This window comes from Zosterops lateralis, assembly GCF_965231275.1.
Source record: "Zosterops lateralis genome assembly, chromosome: 7".
In the NCBI taxonomy this organism is placed as follows: domain Eukaryota; kingdom Metazoa; phylum Chordata; class Aves; order Passeriformes; family Zosteropidae; genus Zosterops; species Zosterops lateralis.
The window spans coordinates 6,655,904-6,669,071 of record NC_139767.1 but is presented as its reverse complement, the minus strand read 5'-3'; the positions used below and the strand labels follow the sequence as shown (position 1 = coordinate 6,669,071).

Genomic DNA, 13,168 nt, shown 5'->3' with positions numbered 1-13,168 from the left:
CAAGAAATCTGCAATTCATTAGCATAGAGGTTCAAATTGTTTTTATGAGCATATTTTCCTTTGTAACAGTTCATAGAGCTGTCTGCATTTCATCAGATGATTCTAAAGGCAGCAGCTCTTGGGGCAGTCTCAGGACTGCACTTTCTGCTGCTGACATAAAGAGCTACAGTTTCAAGCATCTTCGACTGCAGCAGATACATTTCTCAATTAAAATTTTCTTGAAACAAGCAGCAGATAATAAAATAATTTGGTTAAACTTCTCTGAAAAGCCATAGACACATGAGAAAATGCTATTTCTACCAACCCACTTCCCACTGTTCTTGACTGATGATGAGCTAGGACCCCAATAAGAAAAATAAAATAATATAAATAATTATGAAGATTAGGGTGTTTGGGGTTTTTTAAAACAAGCACACAGGAAACTTCTGATTTGTATTAATTTGCCACGTGTATAACCTGATTAACTCCAACCGGTTACATGGGTCTCTGAAGAATTTTTTGTTTGTTGAAATGAAAACTCAGAATGATCCTCTAAAATTCCAGGGGCAAATAATGGAGGTACTTATCTAGATGTCAGACAATTAGTTAAGTGTATCAACCGTGCCATTCCATGCATGCCTAACTGTAAAACACATAAGTAAAAACATAAAGATGATGTGTTCATTTTCCTAAAAAGCACATTTGGCCACCCCTCTGCTCACTGGTTTTGTTGTCTGGCTCAGTGAACTTTTGATCTTCCTGTTGCACAGAAAAAAAAGTTTAATTTTATACACAGAAAATGGACAACTACACAAAATAAATTTAACTTGTGGAATACCCTGTAACTTTTCAAGAATCTTTTTCCTGAGGAAGATTATGGAAACACTGCTGGCAATATCTGGTACTGTCTATGAAAAATTTGCTGTGCCAGCCTGTGAAGGCTGTGGAGATGAAAAAAGGAGAGGGAGACTGATACATCTTTAAAACAAATGGGTTTGGATCTTGGTCTCAGAAGTGATCAAGGCTGCATTCCCTTCATGGTTTACCCACAAGAAATGTGTTTTTCCTGGAAAAAGTTGCTAAGCAGCTGGCAGAAAAAGCCAAGTGCTAAGCTTTTTAAGAGAGGAACCACGTCTCTGGTCAGTCTGGTAGAAATGGATCAGCCAGGTGTAAAAGCAGATTTTCCAAAAAAACCCTATTTCAATGGATTTAAACAAATAATAAACTGAATTTTCAGTCACAAAATTACCCAGTGTGGAGAACAGATAAGAATGACTGAAGATAAATATTTACCTTGAGCTACAACATGGAATTTTTGTAAATATAACTATGCAATATAAAACATCTTGCAGAGGAAAGTATTTATTATCACTGCTTGTGCTTATGAAAATTTTGAAGAATAGGCTAGCTTGAGAATATGAATTTCCCTTCAGTGCTTGTCCTGAAAAAATAGGGAGGGCCTCCTACACATTCTGAAAGTCTGAAAGTTAACTGGGACAGAGGGGAAAAATTCCAAGTATTTGATGTAACAATTGAATTGAAATTGTGGTAATACTTTGTCACTTCCAGAGAGAAGTTCAAGATATAGAAGAAAACCAATACCAAAAATTTTAGTTTTGTGACAGAGGTATGTTTACTGCTGAATTAACAAGGTAAACAGGAATGGGGTTAAAAAAGTGCTAAAATCAGACCTGTTTCTATCTAGACTTGCAGGATAACCTGTTAAAGTAACAGCAGCACTGCTTCATATTTCAGTTTTGCAATAGGACCAACAGAGGTATGCAGGTGAGGAACCTTGCTCTGGTGCTTGGGTCCTTCTTAACCTACCACCTTTATGTGCTCCTAAGAGCAGAAGCCAGCCTGAAACACTTGCCTGACAACATTAGAAACCCTTTTTTTTAAAAAAGTATTTAATTTCTAGCCCCTGACATGCAGCACAGCCACGTGCACCCCTGAACTTCAGGGCAGATTCCACCACACACATCTGTTATGCCACTTTCACAAAGTCATAACTGCGTTAAATCAAAGCCAACTGATGTCACTGCTGAAAGGCTGAGAAGCCCCACAGCAAAGCATTTTTACATTTGGGAAGTGTTAATGTGCCATGTAAACATTTTGCCTTCCAAAGCCACCATATACACCAGAATGTCAAAAGCAATTAGTGTAACGTGCACAGAAACACACAGACACACACGGACAGAATATTCTCCAGTGTATTTTCAGTGAGTGTAACCACTGTGCTGAGAGATCCAGGACAAGGGGAGATTCCCTTTCACAAATTTTGGCAGGGGGTGGGAACTGGGTTGTCTTTAAGGTCAAACCATTCAGTGATTCCATGAGATACACTGCTATTTTAAATGAGAAAACATGCTGCAAAAGAACATTGTTTTTTTAGTCAGAGGTTTAAAAATGATAATAACTGCTTTTGTTTGATTTTGGTTTTTATGTTACAGGCTGATGGGAAGAGCATGAGAAAGAAGGAAATACATTTAATTTGAGCATGAGGGCTACATAAATGACATTGCACAAAGGGACTCCTACTGCCCAACTCCCATCCTGACAGAGTTGAGTGGTCACCCACAGGAAGAAATAAACCAAGTAGTAAATTCTGTGGTACAGGAACTGTCAGCTTAATGACTTATCGCTTTCCTCCAGGGCAGCTGGGGTGAGGGTAAGTGCAAGTAAGCAAGCAATACTGCTGCACCATCAGGGCTGGATCAACTCTCCCAAAGATTATCCTCCAGCAGCTGGTACCTTCCCTCCTGGGCTCTGGAGCAGCCGTGGTGTTTGATCACAGAAATGACCACGCTGCTCTGCAAATATTATGTTAAAGCCAAAAGCAAGAGCTAGAAAGTAAAACCCAGCCCTGTCCAGCCAGGGAGCTCAGCATGGCCTTGGTACAGATGGGGAAGATAAATGGACCCATAAAGCTAGAGAAAAACTTAAATTAAAAACAAGAAATGTTTAAGAAGAAATATTCCTAATTAATTTAGTGGAGCTGTTAGGGTTGGGTTGGACTCAATGATCTTTGAGGTCACTTCCAACCCAGTGATTCTGTGTGTGTGTGCATAGTAATAGAACAACATATAGAGGAAAAAGCCTTACTTTCTGGACCTCAGTAAAACCCTAGCCTCATATTTATTTGTGATACAAGACAAAGGGACAAACACAACCCCACACAGTCAGAACAAGGCTGGCTCTTTCCTCCATTCCCTTGCCACGTTCCCAGCACAGGAGCATGGCCTCTGCCCTGCCCTCACTCTCTGCTTGGCCTGCTCTGGCTTTTCCAGCTGTGCTACCTGGCAGAAGGAAGCAGGAGCAGAAATGGGGTCATGACTCCTGTTAATTACGGGGCATCCAACTCCACATTGGGAGTTTGGTGTCGACAGGCAAACAGAGGAAAGCCACAAGTACAAGCATTCTCATTATTTTCACAGGTCAGATTTCTCACTGGCTGTAAGTAATTAGAAAATAACTCCGAAGAAACACATCTAAGTAATGATGCAGAACACACTTTTCTCAGTAAATCCAGGAGGCAATAAAAAAATCTGCCTTGTATCACAGGGCTAAGCAATACCTCTGGAGTTACAAATGGTGTTGCGCAAGTGATAAGCAATGAGGGATGAGCCTGGCTTCCTGAAGAGGCTGCAGTTAGTCATCTACAAAAAGCTCCTTTGCATCAGCACCATAAGTTAGTGGTCAGACCTTCCACTTCCTGTTTCCCCAGAGTGGGTGACAAGTGTCCCTAAGGAGGCGGGGCAGGGGCTTGCAGTATTGGCAGGGACTTTGTCACCACAACACAGGGAATCAGCATTGTGTTATGCACAAAGAAAAAGACATTTTTTTTTTTGTCTCAGGGCGTTTATTATTTTATCAAGCTGAAATACAATGCCCCTTTTCACCAGGAGAATAATTGACAAATGCATTATTCCCCCATTCATTGCCTCAAAGCTGGAGTGAGTTAAGGCCTGCCTGAAAGAAATCCTCTTAAGCTGTTATGACCTGCTATTTTTGCTGGTAAATTTCAAGCACAGATTAACAGGCCTCTTCCTTAAAGGCAAATGATGAGCAGAACACTGTCTGTTTGCCCAGGAGCACAAACCTTAAGCACAGACACCCAGTGTGGCCTCTATGTGGCACATGGAAAAGCCTACTGCAAATGTTCACAGTAAACTCATAAATGCACTGTAATTCCCATTAGAAGGTGTGTCTAGAATCTACATGTGTGGGTCATCTTTCCCCACCAGAATATTTTTGGCTATGATATTAATGATGATTATTAACTAGGGACATTGAGATTCTTTCTTAGAAGTACCCAAACTAACAAAACTACACTTGTATTCTAACAAACAATAAGCCCAGAGAACGACAACAACAAAAAGATAGTTATAATCTGGTTTTGTTGTCTTGACACTGATGCAGACAAAAATGTCAGACTTACTAGAGATTTTTTAGCAATCTGGCAGATATGCTTCTATCGAATTATATGAGAGAATGATAAATGAGTGAAGCAATGATAATGACTTGGGGTTTGTGGGTGCCATTACATACTTTTTTTTTATTTTTCAGTGGAACCGGTGACATTTAAATACTTTTTTTGTTCCAGTGGAACAGGTGACACAGTGGTTTTCACAAAAAGATATGAAGATTTCAGAAACCTGAACACCAACCACGTTTTGTGGCATACCATGACAATGGAATTGGAAGAAGGGCTTCTCCACTCCACTGCACATGATTTAAAAAGGCTGCATCAATCTAGCAACTTTTAGGCTGCCAAGTCAAAATCCTGGCAAGAGGCAAGAATGAATTACAACCAACCAGACCTTCAAGGCACAGGTGTTTCCTCTGCCCTACACCACATGGGTCTTGCTAATCCCCTCCCATGACATGGGGAGGTTTTTCTGCTGCTCTGAAACATGCTGTGGAGAACAGGATTGAGCTCCGAGTGGCTGGAGCAGAAAAGCACAGGCCGTGCATTCTCATGACCTGCCACAGCCTGTGGAAATCACTGTGTGCACCAGAGCATGAAGAGTGACTGAGAGATTTCATGTCCACACTGCTGCTGCTGCTGCTCAGCTCTCCTGTGCTTCAGAGATGGGCAAGGAATGCCTATGACCTGAGGCACCTGAGTGCTATCATAGAAAAAAATTTAAAAGACATTTTTCCACTGTTTTTAGTTCACATGAACTGGTTTCAGATGAAATTTCTGGGTATTTCTGCCTGTACCACCTTTGCTGATATTGGAAAGCATCTTTTCCTCACATGACACGTTCTTAATAGGAAGAAAACCCCTCGGGGTTCATTGGGAATTAGGCTGCCAAATGTTTTAGGATTGCTGGAAAGTACAGAGGGGAAATATAAATAGGTTAAAACACAAGAAGAATAATGTTTGCTCACTCAGGCTTTCAGCACATACCAGGGACAAGAGAATTCTAAAAGAGAGGAGAGGAAAAGGAAAGCACAAGCAATTCTTGACCAGCTGCCAGTCAAAAACCAGCTCCATTCACACTGACCATGAACAAACCCCACAGGGACCTGAATCCCTTCTGCTTCCCCAGAGCAGCATTAGAGCAGGGACATTCCCTGTGCCCCACAGTGACCCACACATTACCTGTGGCATCAAAGATAATGGGCTGGCAGTTCCTGTTGGAGTTCCAGTTACATTTGAGCACCTGCCCTCCTTCCACGATGTTGTGCTGGGTAGTGTTTGCTTTTGGAGCTCCCACCAGAAGAAATGTCCTGCAGGAAAAACAAGGAGCAAAAACAAAGGTTTCAACACCTAAGGCACAGGTGCTGTAACTTTATGACATCTGAAGAGTTAATAAAGCAAAAATCTTGCCTACTCTAATCTAAATCCAACTGGAACTACTCTCAGTTACAGAGAAATTCATATGAGGTTCTCTTTTCTGCATGCAAAAGCATGCAAACCCCCCCACATTTACCAAAAGGAGAGAGAGAAAAAGACGTGATAAATTTAAAGTATCCAGGCCTCCTTAGGATTAGGATATTTTAAGTGAGAGAAACACCTTTTGTATTCTTCCTTTTTCCTTTCAAAAGTATGTACACGTACAGCAGAACAGGAAATTGTGCACTTCTCTACCTTACAAAAGCCATCAGCTGGCATCATTTCTGGTTAATTTTGTGAGTAAGGGTAACTCAGGGAAGTCAGTCAAAAATGGAAACAACGTATAAACAAAGCAGCAGCGGGCCGGGAGCTCAGCATGTACTGAACGTGATGAGTCAGCCCTGCCCCAGCAAGTGCTCTTGTAAAAACAATCTCCAAGTGCCAGCCACTCTCAGCCACAGATCTGCATGTTAATGAATCGTTACCCACATTCACTGCACAGTCATCATTTTATTATTGGGATCTGCTCTGCTTTTCTGCATCTCTGCCTCTACAGACACTTGTTCGGTGCACTCCGGGCAGGAACTGCCAGGAGAGTGGCACAGGTGGCAAAATTCACAAGTGTCAAAGTGAAAAACAGACTGAACAAGGCTCTTGGCATCTTCCAGCACCTTCCAGGAGCCCCAGCACCTCTGAGACCCACTTGACTCATCAGCACTTGGCTGAGAAAGTCAATTTGAAGCATGAAGTCATGCTTAGAAGACAAAATCGAGTGCTTCCTTTCATCAGAATCACATTCTGCTCTGTGGCTTTCCTTTAGACTGCTCTAAGAGGGAATGCAGCTTGCAAGAGCAAGTCTTGTCAGGCATTACAGCTCTCTAGTTTGGAAACTGGGAGAGCTGAATAGGCTGCAGGACTGGTTGGAGAGAATGTCTACAGGCAGGCAAATCCAGGCTTATCAAACTTGCTCTGCCTTTCAGAGTCATCTCCGGGCTCCTTTTCAGGAAAGAGATAAGTATAGGTGTAAACATGTAGCACCTCTTCAAAGCTCAGTTCACATGAAGACCAACCAGTTTTCAATTTGTGTGAATTTTCAGAACCTTAAAAATGCCCTGGCATGGACCCTGATAGAAAATCCAGGCTAAATGGCAATCTATTTGTTTTCCTTAGTTGCCATTCACAGACTGTCTGGATTTCTAGAATAGGAATTTGAAACACTTCAAACAACTTAAAATCAACTCTCCAGGCAGAACAGAAATGCTTAAAAATAAACATTATAATGCCAAGTAAAGAAACACATCAATTATTATAATTACAATCTATTAAACAAGTGGTAGCTTACCTCCCATTTTACTCTTGTACCACTGACTTTTGAGAAGTCTCCCAAATGAAACTCTTGTTTAAAAGATTTAATAATACCCATTTTAATTCTATATTTTAAATTTTTCTTAAGCTAATATTTGTGATGAAGTTTATGAAAAAGATTACAAATAAAGTAATCATTATGTGGTTCCACAAAAGTCTTTTCCTCAAATTAAAGAAAAAAGCATTTTTATCATCAGAGACCAAGCAAGCTGATTTTGTCACAGCTCTTACAACAATATGCAAATTATCCAAATACTGAGAGCTCCTAATCCACTTACTTTGGGAAAGAGGGAATAGAGGGGCAATTGTATTTCCATGGGAATACACCAGCTATGCTTTGATACTGCCAATCTCCTGAATCATGTTCCTCAGCCATCCACCCCAACCCAGTGCTGGGGCAAGGCTGGGAGTGTTCTGCTGTGCCTGCAGGAACAGCCTCTTGCTTCCCAAGGCCAGCAGAGAAACTGGGGCTTCCATGGAGGCGAATCCTGGACCTGCCACATCCTGTGACATCCTGCACATCAAGTGCCTCTCCTCTGAAACAGAGGGTGTGTGAGAAACCCGTTTCAGAAACAGAGAAACCCCCTGACACAGCACCACCACTTCCACTCCTGGAATGGGACTTCCATGCTGCACTTCTGAACAGGCTCCAGTCTGGCATCCAGCAGGTCAAAATAGACTGTGAAACAGCAGCTTGAGCACTCAGGAGCTAAAACCATGCCTTTGTTGTCAGGCTGGACAATCCAAAGGGCTTTAGCCCAGCAAAACTGATGTAATATCTGGTACTTATGTATAAAACAGGTGATAAAAAAAACCTCACCAAAGCAAAAAGAAAGGCCATGACACCCCACATGCCTGGACACTTCATACAAGTATTTCTGGCTATTTCAGGAGGCAAAATATCAGTGCCCATAGGCAATAAACTGAAAGTCTAACACCACTGGAATCTGTTCCTGTAAAAGTTGCATATCTACTTGGTTCTGTTAAGAACTTTAATGTAAAATAAAGTGTTTAGCTTAGCAGGTACAAACAAACTTTTAGTGATGACAAAAAAAATGGAGGAGACAATTCTCCTGTAAATATACAGAAGTTTCTCATGCTGCCTCACAACCACACTGTATTCTTTTACAGCAGGGCTATTATAAGAACTATTGACTTTGAGGTCAATAGTTCTTATAAAAATAATGGAAAGGTTCCAAACAGTGATTTCATGGAGAGCTGGGTCACATAATTCCTTATCAGAAGGCAAGGAAGAAAGTTTATTACATGCATTTACCAATCTCTTGATAACTCTGCAGCCACACATGCCAACGTAAAAATAAAGGATGGGACAAAAATAGAAGCTTTTTTCTTTTAGTACCAGGACTTACAGGATTAAGATAGCAGAGAAAGATGGTGCAACATATGCAAGTTAAGACAGGATGGCTTCTAATATATGTAGGCAATAAAAAATGCAAACAAGGCTAGATGATGCAGAAAGACTTTCTCAATAGCTGTACAATTTGCTTATAAAGTTTTACAAGCAAAGATTAAGGGGGGAGGGAGAATATCCCTTCAGCAGGATGAAAGCCAGCACTTTTCCAGTCTTACAGCCCGTTCTTAAGATGAGAGAGGAGTGGAGGAAAAGTGACAAAAGCTGGGTGTTACTGTAGCCCTCATTTCAGAACCAGAGCCTGATCCATCCTGGCAACGCCGAGGGCTGTGCAGTTGGTGACACGAGGATCCAAAGGTCTGAAACGCAACAGCGACTACACTGCCTGATCTTTAGCGTGAAACGGGAACACACTCAGGAAGCAGACGTGCAGGGCGCTTACAGGGAACTTCTCCTTCTCTCGGCTCCTCGGCACTCGGTGACTCGCACAGGCTCAGCACAATCCAAACACAGCACTCCCGCAAAGCACACTCAGAGGGGGAACAGCAGAAACGCCACGGGACACAGCTCCGGGACCCGGAACGCCGTAACTACATCTCTCTACACTGCATTTACCACCACCATAATTCGCGTGAGAGCAGGCTGTGCAGAGAGATGGGCTCCGGCCCCCGGGCAGGGTGTCCCGGCCCCGGCGGGACAGGGATGCGGGGCGGTCCCTGCCGGGGACAGCCGGGGACAGGCGGCGGCTCCATCCCCGCCCCGGGCAAAGCCGCGTCCCCCCGGGAGCCGCCCCGGGAGCGGGGCAGGGCTCGGCTGCTGCGGGACCGGGGGCTGCTCCCCCTCCTCCGCCCGGCTCTGCCGGGACACCGCCGCTCCGGGCTCGGGGAGCGGCTCGGCGGGGCGGGCGGAGCGGGCACTTACGAGAAGGGGTCGGGGGCGAAGAAGTCCACGGCGAAGCCGAAGTAGCTGCCCGCCGGGCCCGAGTAGACGGCCGGGCGCTCCACGTCCAGGTTGAAGGCACGGCCCGGGGCCAGCGCGGCGCCGAGCAGCAGCGGCAGCAGCAGCGGCAGCATCCCCGGGCGCGCCATGGCCCGGCCCCGCGGCTCTGCCGGGACGCGCCGGCCCCGCGCCTTTCCCGCGGGGGGCGGGAGCCGAGCAGTCACTTCCCCTCTCGGGCCGGGACGGGGGCGGCAGGAAGGAGAGGCGGCATCATGTGGTGCCGGGGGCGGGCCCTGCTGCTCCGCGCTCGGGCCCCGCTCTCTTCCGCCGGGAGCGGGCGGGGAGCGCCCGGCACCGCCCGGGGATGGGGATGGGCCGGGGCTGCGGGCCCGGGGCCGCCCTCGCCTCGGGCATCCCGCCCGTATCTCTGCCCCAGCCCGAGGCCGGAGGAGATTGGCCCTTGTGACGGCGGTGGAGCCCCGGCACAGACTGCCTAGAGGAGCTGTGGCCGCCCCATCCCTGGAAAGTGCCCAGGGCAAGGTTGGACGGGGCTCGGAGCAGCCGGGTCCGGTAGAAGGTGCCCATGGATGAGATGATATTTAATGTCCCTTCAACACAAACCACTGTACCATCCTATGAAGGAGTGCTGGAAATCTGGGGACACGCCCATGCCTGGTCTTACCACGTCTGTTTGGTGAAGCCGTTCTGAACAAGGCTTTCAGCAGAGCTGTTCAGCAAAGAGTGAAGAGAGTGCCAGTGTGGACCCAGCCATGGAGGAAAAAACCCCTGATTTTCAAACTCAAAGGCTATTAAATGAAGTAATTTTAAATCGTAGCGTCTCAGCATCTGCCCAGCAGCAGGTGCAAGGCTGGGAGAGTGAACCTTCGAACCCTCCCTGATGGAGGGGTCTGCTACTGTTGCACCCCTGCACTACCCAGGGGAAGAGTTACCCAGTGCAGTTTGTATCCCTTGTATCATCTCTCTCTGATAACATTTTAGCACTGTATCCTGGCTCGGTCAGCTGTAGGCTGCTGTCAATCCCCTGGAAGCTTTGCCCTCCTCAGCCAGAGTTCAACATCTGCTGGATATAGCAGTGTCTCAGCTAAAAGAAAACATGCTGAACAAAGAGCAAATAATTCATATTAATTAAGAATATTATTTTTGTACAACATAACAGGACTGGAGTTTATTGCCACCAAAAGTCTAAACTTTTTGCTTTCCTCGTGTGAGTGTGATACAAAGCAACAGAACAAACACTGATGTTTCAAGCCGTAAATAAAAGTTAAAAACACCCCACATGTATTTACCAAGGGACTGATTTAGTCTAATGGGAATCCTAAAAGAAAAACAATAAGCAGAGGAAAACACAACCAGCTACTCCCATGTTCCATTCACTTGTTCTTGCTCTTAATTAATTATCATTTCTTCAGGAAGCCACTTCAAAAATTCTGTCAAGAAGGGGAGTTTCTATACCTAAACTTGATACTTGTTGCTAATTTTTCTAACTTTGCTGCCTCCTCAACAGGTTAAAAAAAAATAAATAAACCCACCCAACCAACCAAACACAAACCCCACATCACTTTTATTGTTATTTACTGAATTATCTCAGAACTTTTGTACTACAGCCCTGATCAAAGCAAAACTGCAGATGAGTTAATAAGTTCCCAAACTCTAGTAAATAGGGCAATAAACTATAAGAGTGGATCATGAGTACTTTGATCAGTAAGTCAGTAACTCAGGGAAAAGGAGGATTTATTTTCTCTACTTGATTGTACAACAAAAACGTCACACAGGCAGTGAAGGATAAGTTATCTGTAAGATACTAGAATTTTTTTTTTGCTTCCTAGTGACTGGCTGGGCAAAGGCAGCCCACAGGAGTAACTCAGCCATTACAGAGCCCGGGTTCCTCACCCCACTAGGAGTGTTTTTTGCAATCCCTTTCCTCCCTCCCAGACTGTCTGGCAGCTGTTCTGTGCTTGCTGCCCGAGGTGAGGAGGCCGTGCCTGCCCTGACTCAGCAGCGGCCCTGAGTGAGTCACGGCTGCGGGCGGGAGCCGCCGGCTGCCCCAGGGCACAGCACGAGGGGAGTCAGTCAGTCTAGACAGCCCCAGAGCCCAGCCGAGCTCCCTGCAGGCAGCACAGCCCCGGCCTCCACCTGGGGAAAGCAAAGGAAGAGTTACACGCTTGGGGGACACTCCCAGTCAAAGCCAAGCTTATTGTAAATCAGGGAAAATGCTTCTTGTTGCAGGAGAGGCCGAGTGGTTGATTCCACTGCTTGCATCCTGCAGCTACCCTGGACAGAATTCCGTCACAATCCTCGACAGAGGAGTGAAAGTCAAAACCAGATTTTGGTGTTTATGTAGAGCACCCTTCCAGTGAGGATGTGATTTTTCTTTCCTGGTTGGTTTAGTTCTCAGCGTGACTAACAAATAGATAAGGAACAGCCAATGAGATCATATTACAGAATGTAAACAACTTAATTACGTGTTTCTATGTTTACCTGTTACCTGTAGCTTTCAGTTCTCAGGCTAAGATATCCTCAACAACTAAGAAGTGGGCAGGACTCAGATTCCTTCTAACACACCAAACTTCTTGTCTGTATTCAAAACAGAAGGCAATTATTTTGGAGCTGACTCTATCCAACTCTATCTAACTCCAACTCCATCCAACAGACCAAACTCATATTTCTGTTACATATTACTGGTCTTGTCAGGTTTTACTCAGACAATGAGCTATTAACACACCTGAATAAAATTTTGCAAGATGCAAAGCACTTTTGATAAGCAGATATTTTTTTTGCTATTCCTGAGTGTCCAGCCTGTAACACAGAGTATTTCAGAATGTTTTTCCTTTGAGTCTCCACCTCATGACATGAAAGGCAGCAGCAAGAAATGGACGAAGTGCCACAATTGGGTAGAAATCACAAATGTGCAAACCACTGTGGTCCTGCTTCAAAGGGTCAGCCAGGGGTCCTGTGTGTAAGCAATAAACTTCAGCCTGTAAGTGGATTCAGTCCTTTACAGTACCAGCAGAATGAATATCTGGAGCAAAGAAAGGATCACCACTCATTTGTTCATGGAGACTACTGTTAGTCTCCCAGAAAAGCCTTCATCAATGTGAGAGCTTTAGTAAATATTTTACTCTTGTGCCATGCAGACACTTGGACTTTTCAAGAGGCTTAGGTGCTCTGAACAGACCTTTTAAGAAGTAACTCAGTTTCTAACAAGGCAGTAGAAAACGAAGTAAAAGATGGACTTCACATGTTAGTTTGCTTTGGTCAGTTTGTGCCTTTTTATTTCTATTTTGTTTAATATTACCTTTGCTATCCATTGGGAAAAATAAAACATTACATCTGAAAACTGTGGAAGCATTAAGTGTCGAAACACAAGGAAACCACAAGAGATGTTTAGGCTTGATTTGCTGTATCGCTGCTCCTATGAGCAATTCAGCCAAAGCTCATTAGGTTGTTAGCAAAAGCTGTCCTTAGCCCGGGGCTATGGGGCAATGTTTCCACTAGGACAACAAGGGCATGGCCACATTTGTTAAACCAGCTCCTAGCATGGAGTCTGGAATCTCCCAGATCTAAAGGAAGTGAGCTGTACCAGGGTTTTTTTCTGATTTGTTCAATACTGATAGCTGTATTACTCCAGTGTTAGTCAAAGTCTTTCT

General features: G+C 44.6%; 1 protein-coding gene across 1 annotated transcript in view; it reads right to left on the bottom strand.

Annotated features, from left to right (window-relative positions):
- ITGAV (integrin subunit alpha V) overlaps positions 1 to 9,649 on the bottom strand; it is a gene marked incomplete at its 5' end in the record, with an annotated part of 45,668 nt that extends 36,019 nt beyond the window's left edge. The window contains 2 exons of the mRNA XM_083865680.1: positions 5,591 to 5,718; positions 9,483 to 9,649. Coding sequence (XP_083721806.1) covers positions 5,591 to 5,718; positions 9,483 to 9,649 — 295 coding nt within the window. The remainder of the gene's footprint in view (positions 1 to 5,590; positions 5,719 to 9,482) is intronic.
- Positions 9,650 to 13,168: the final 3,519 nt, after the last annotated feature.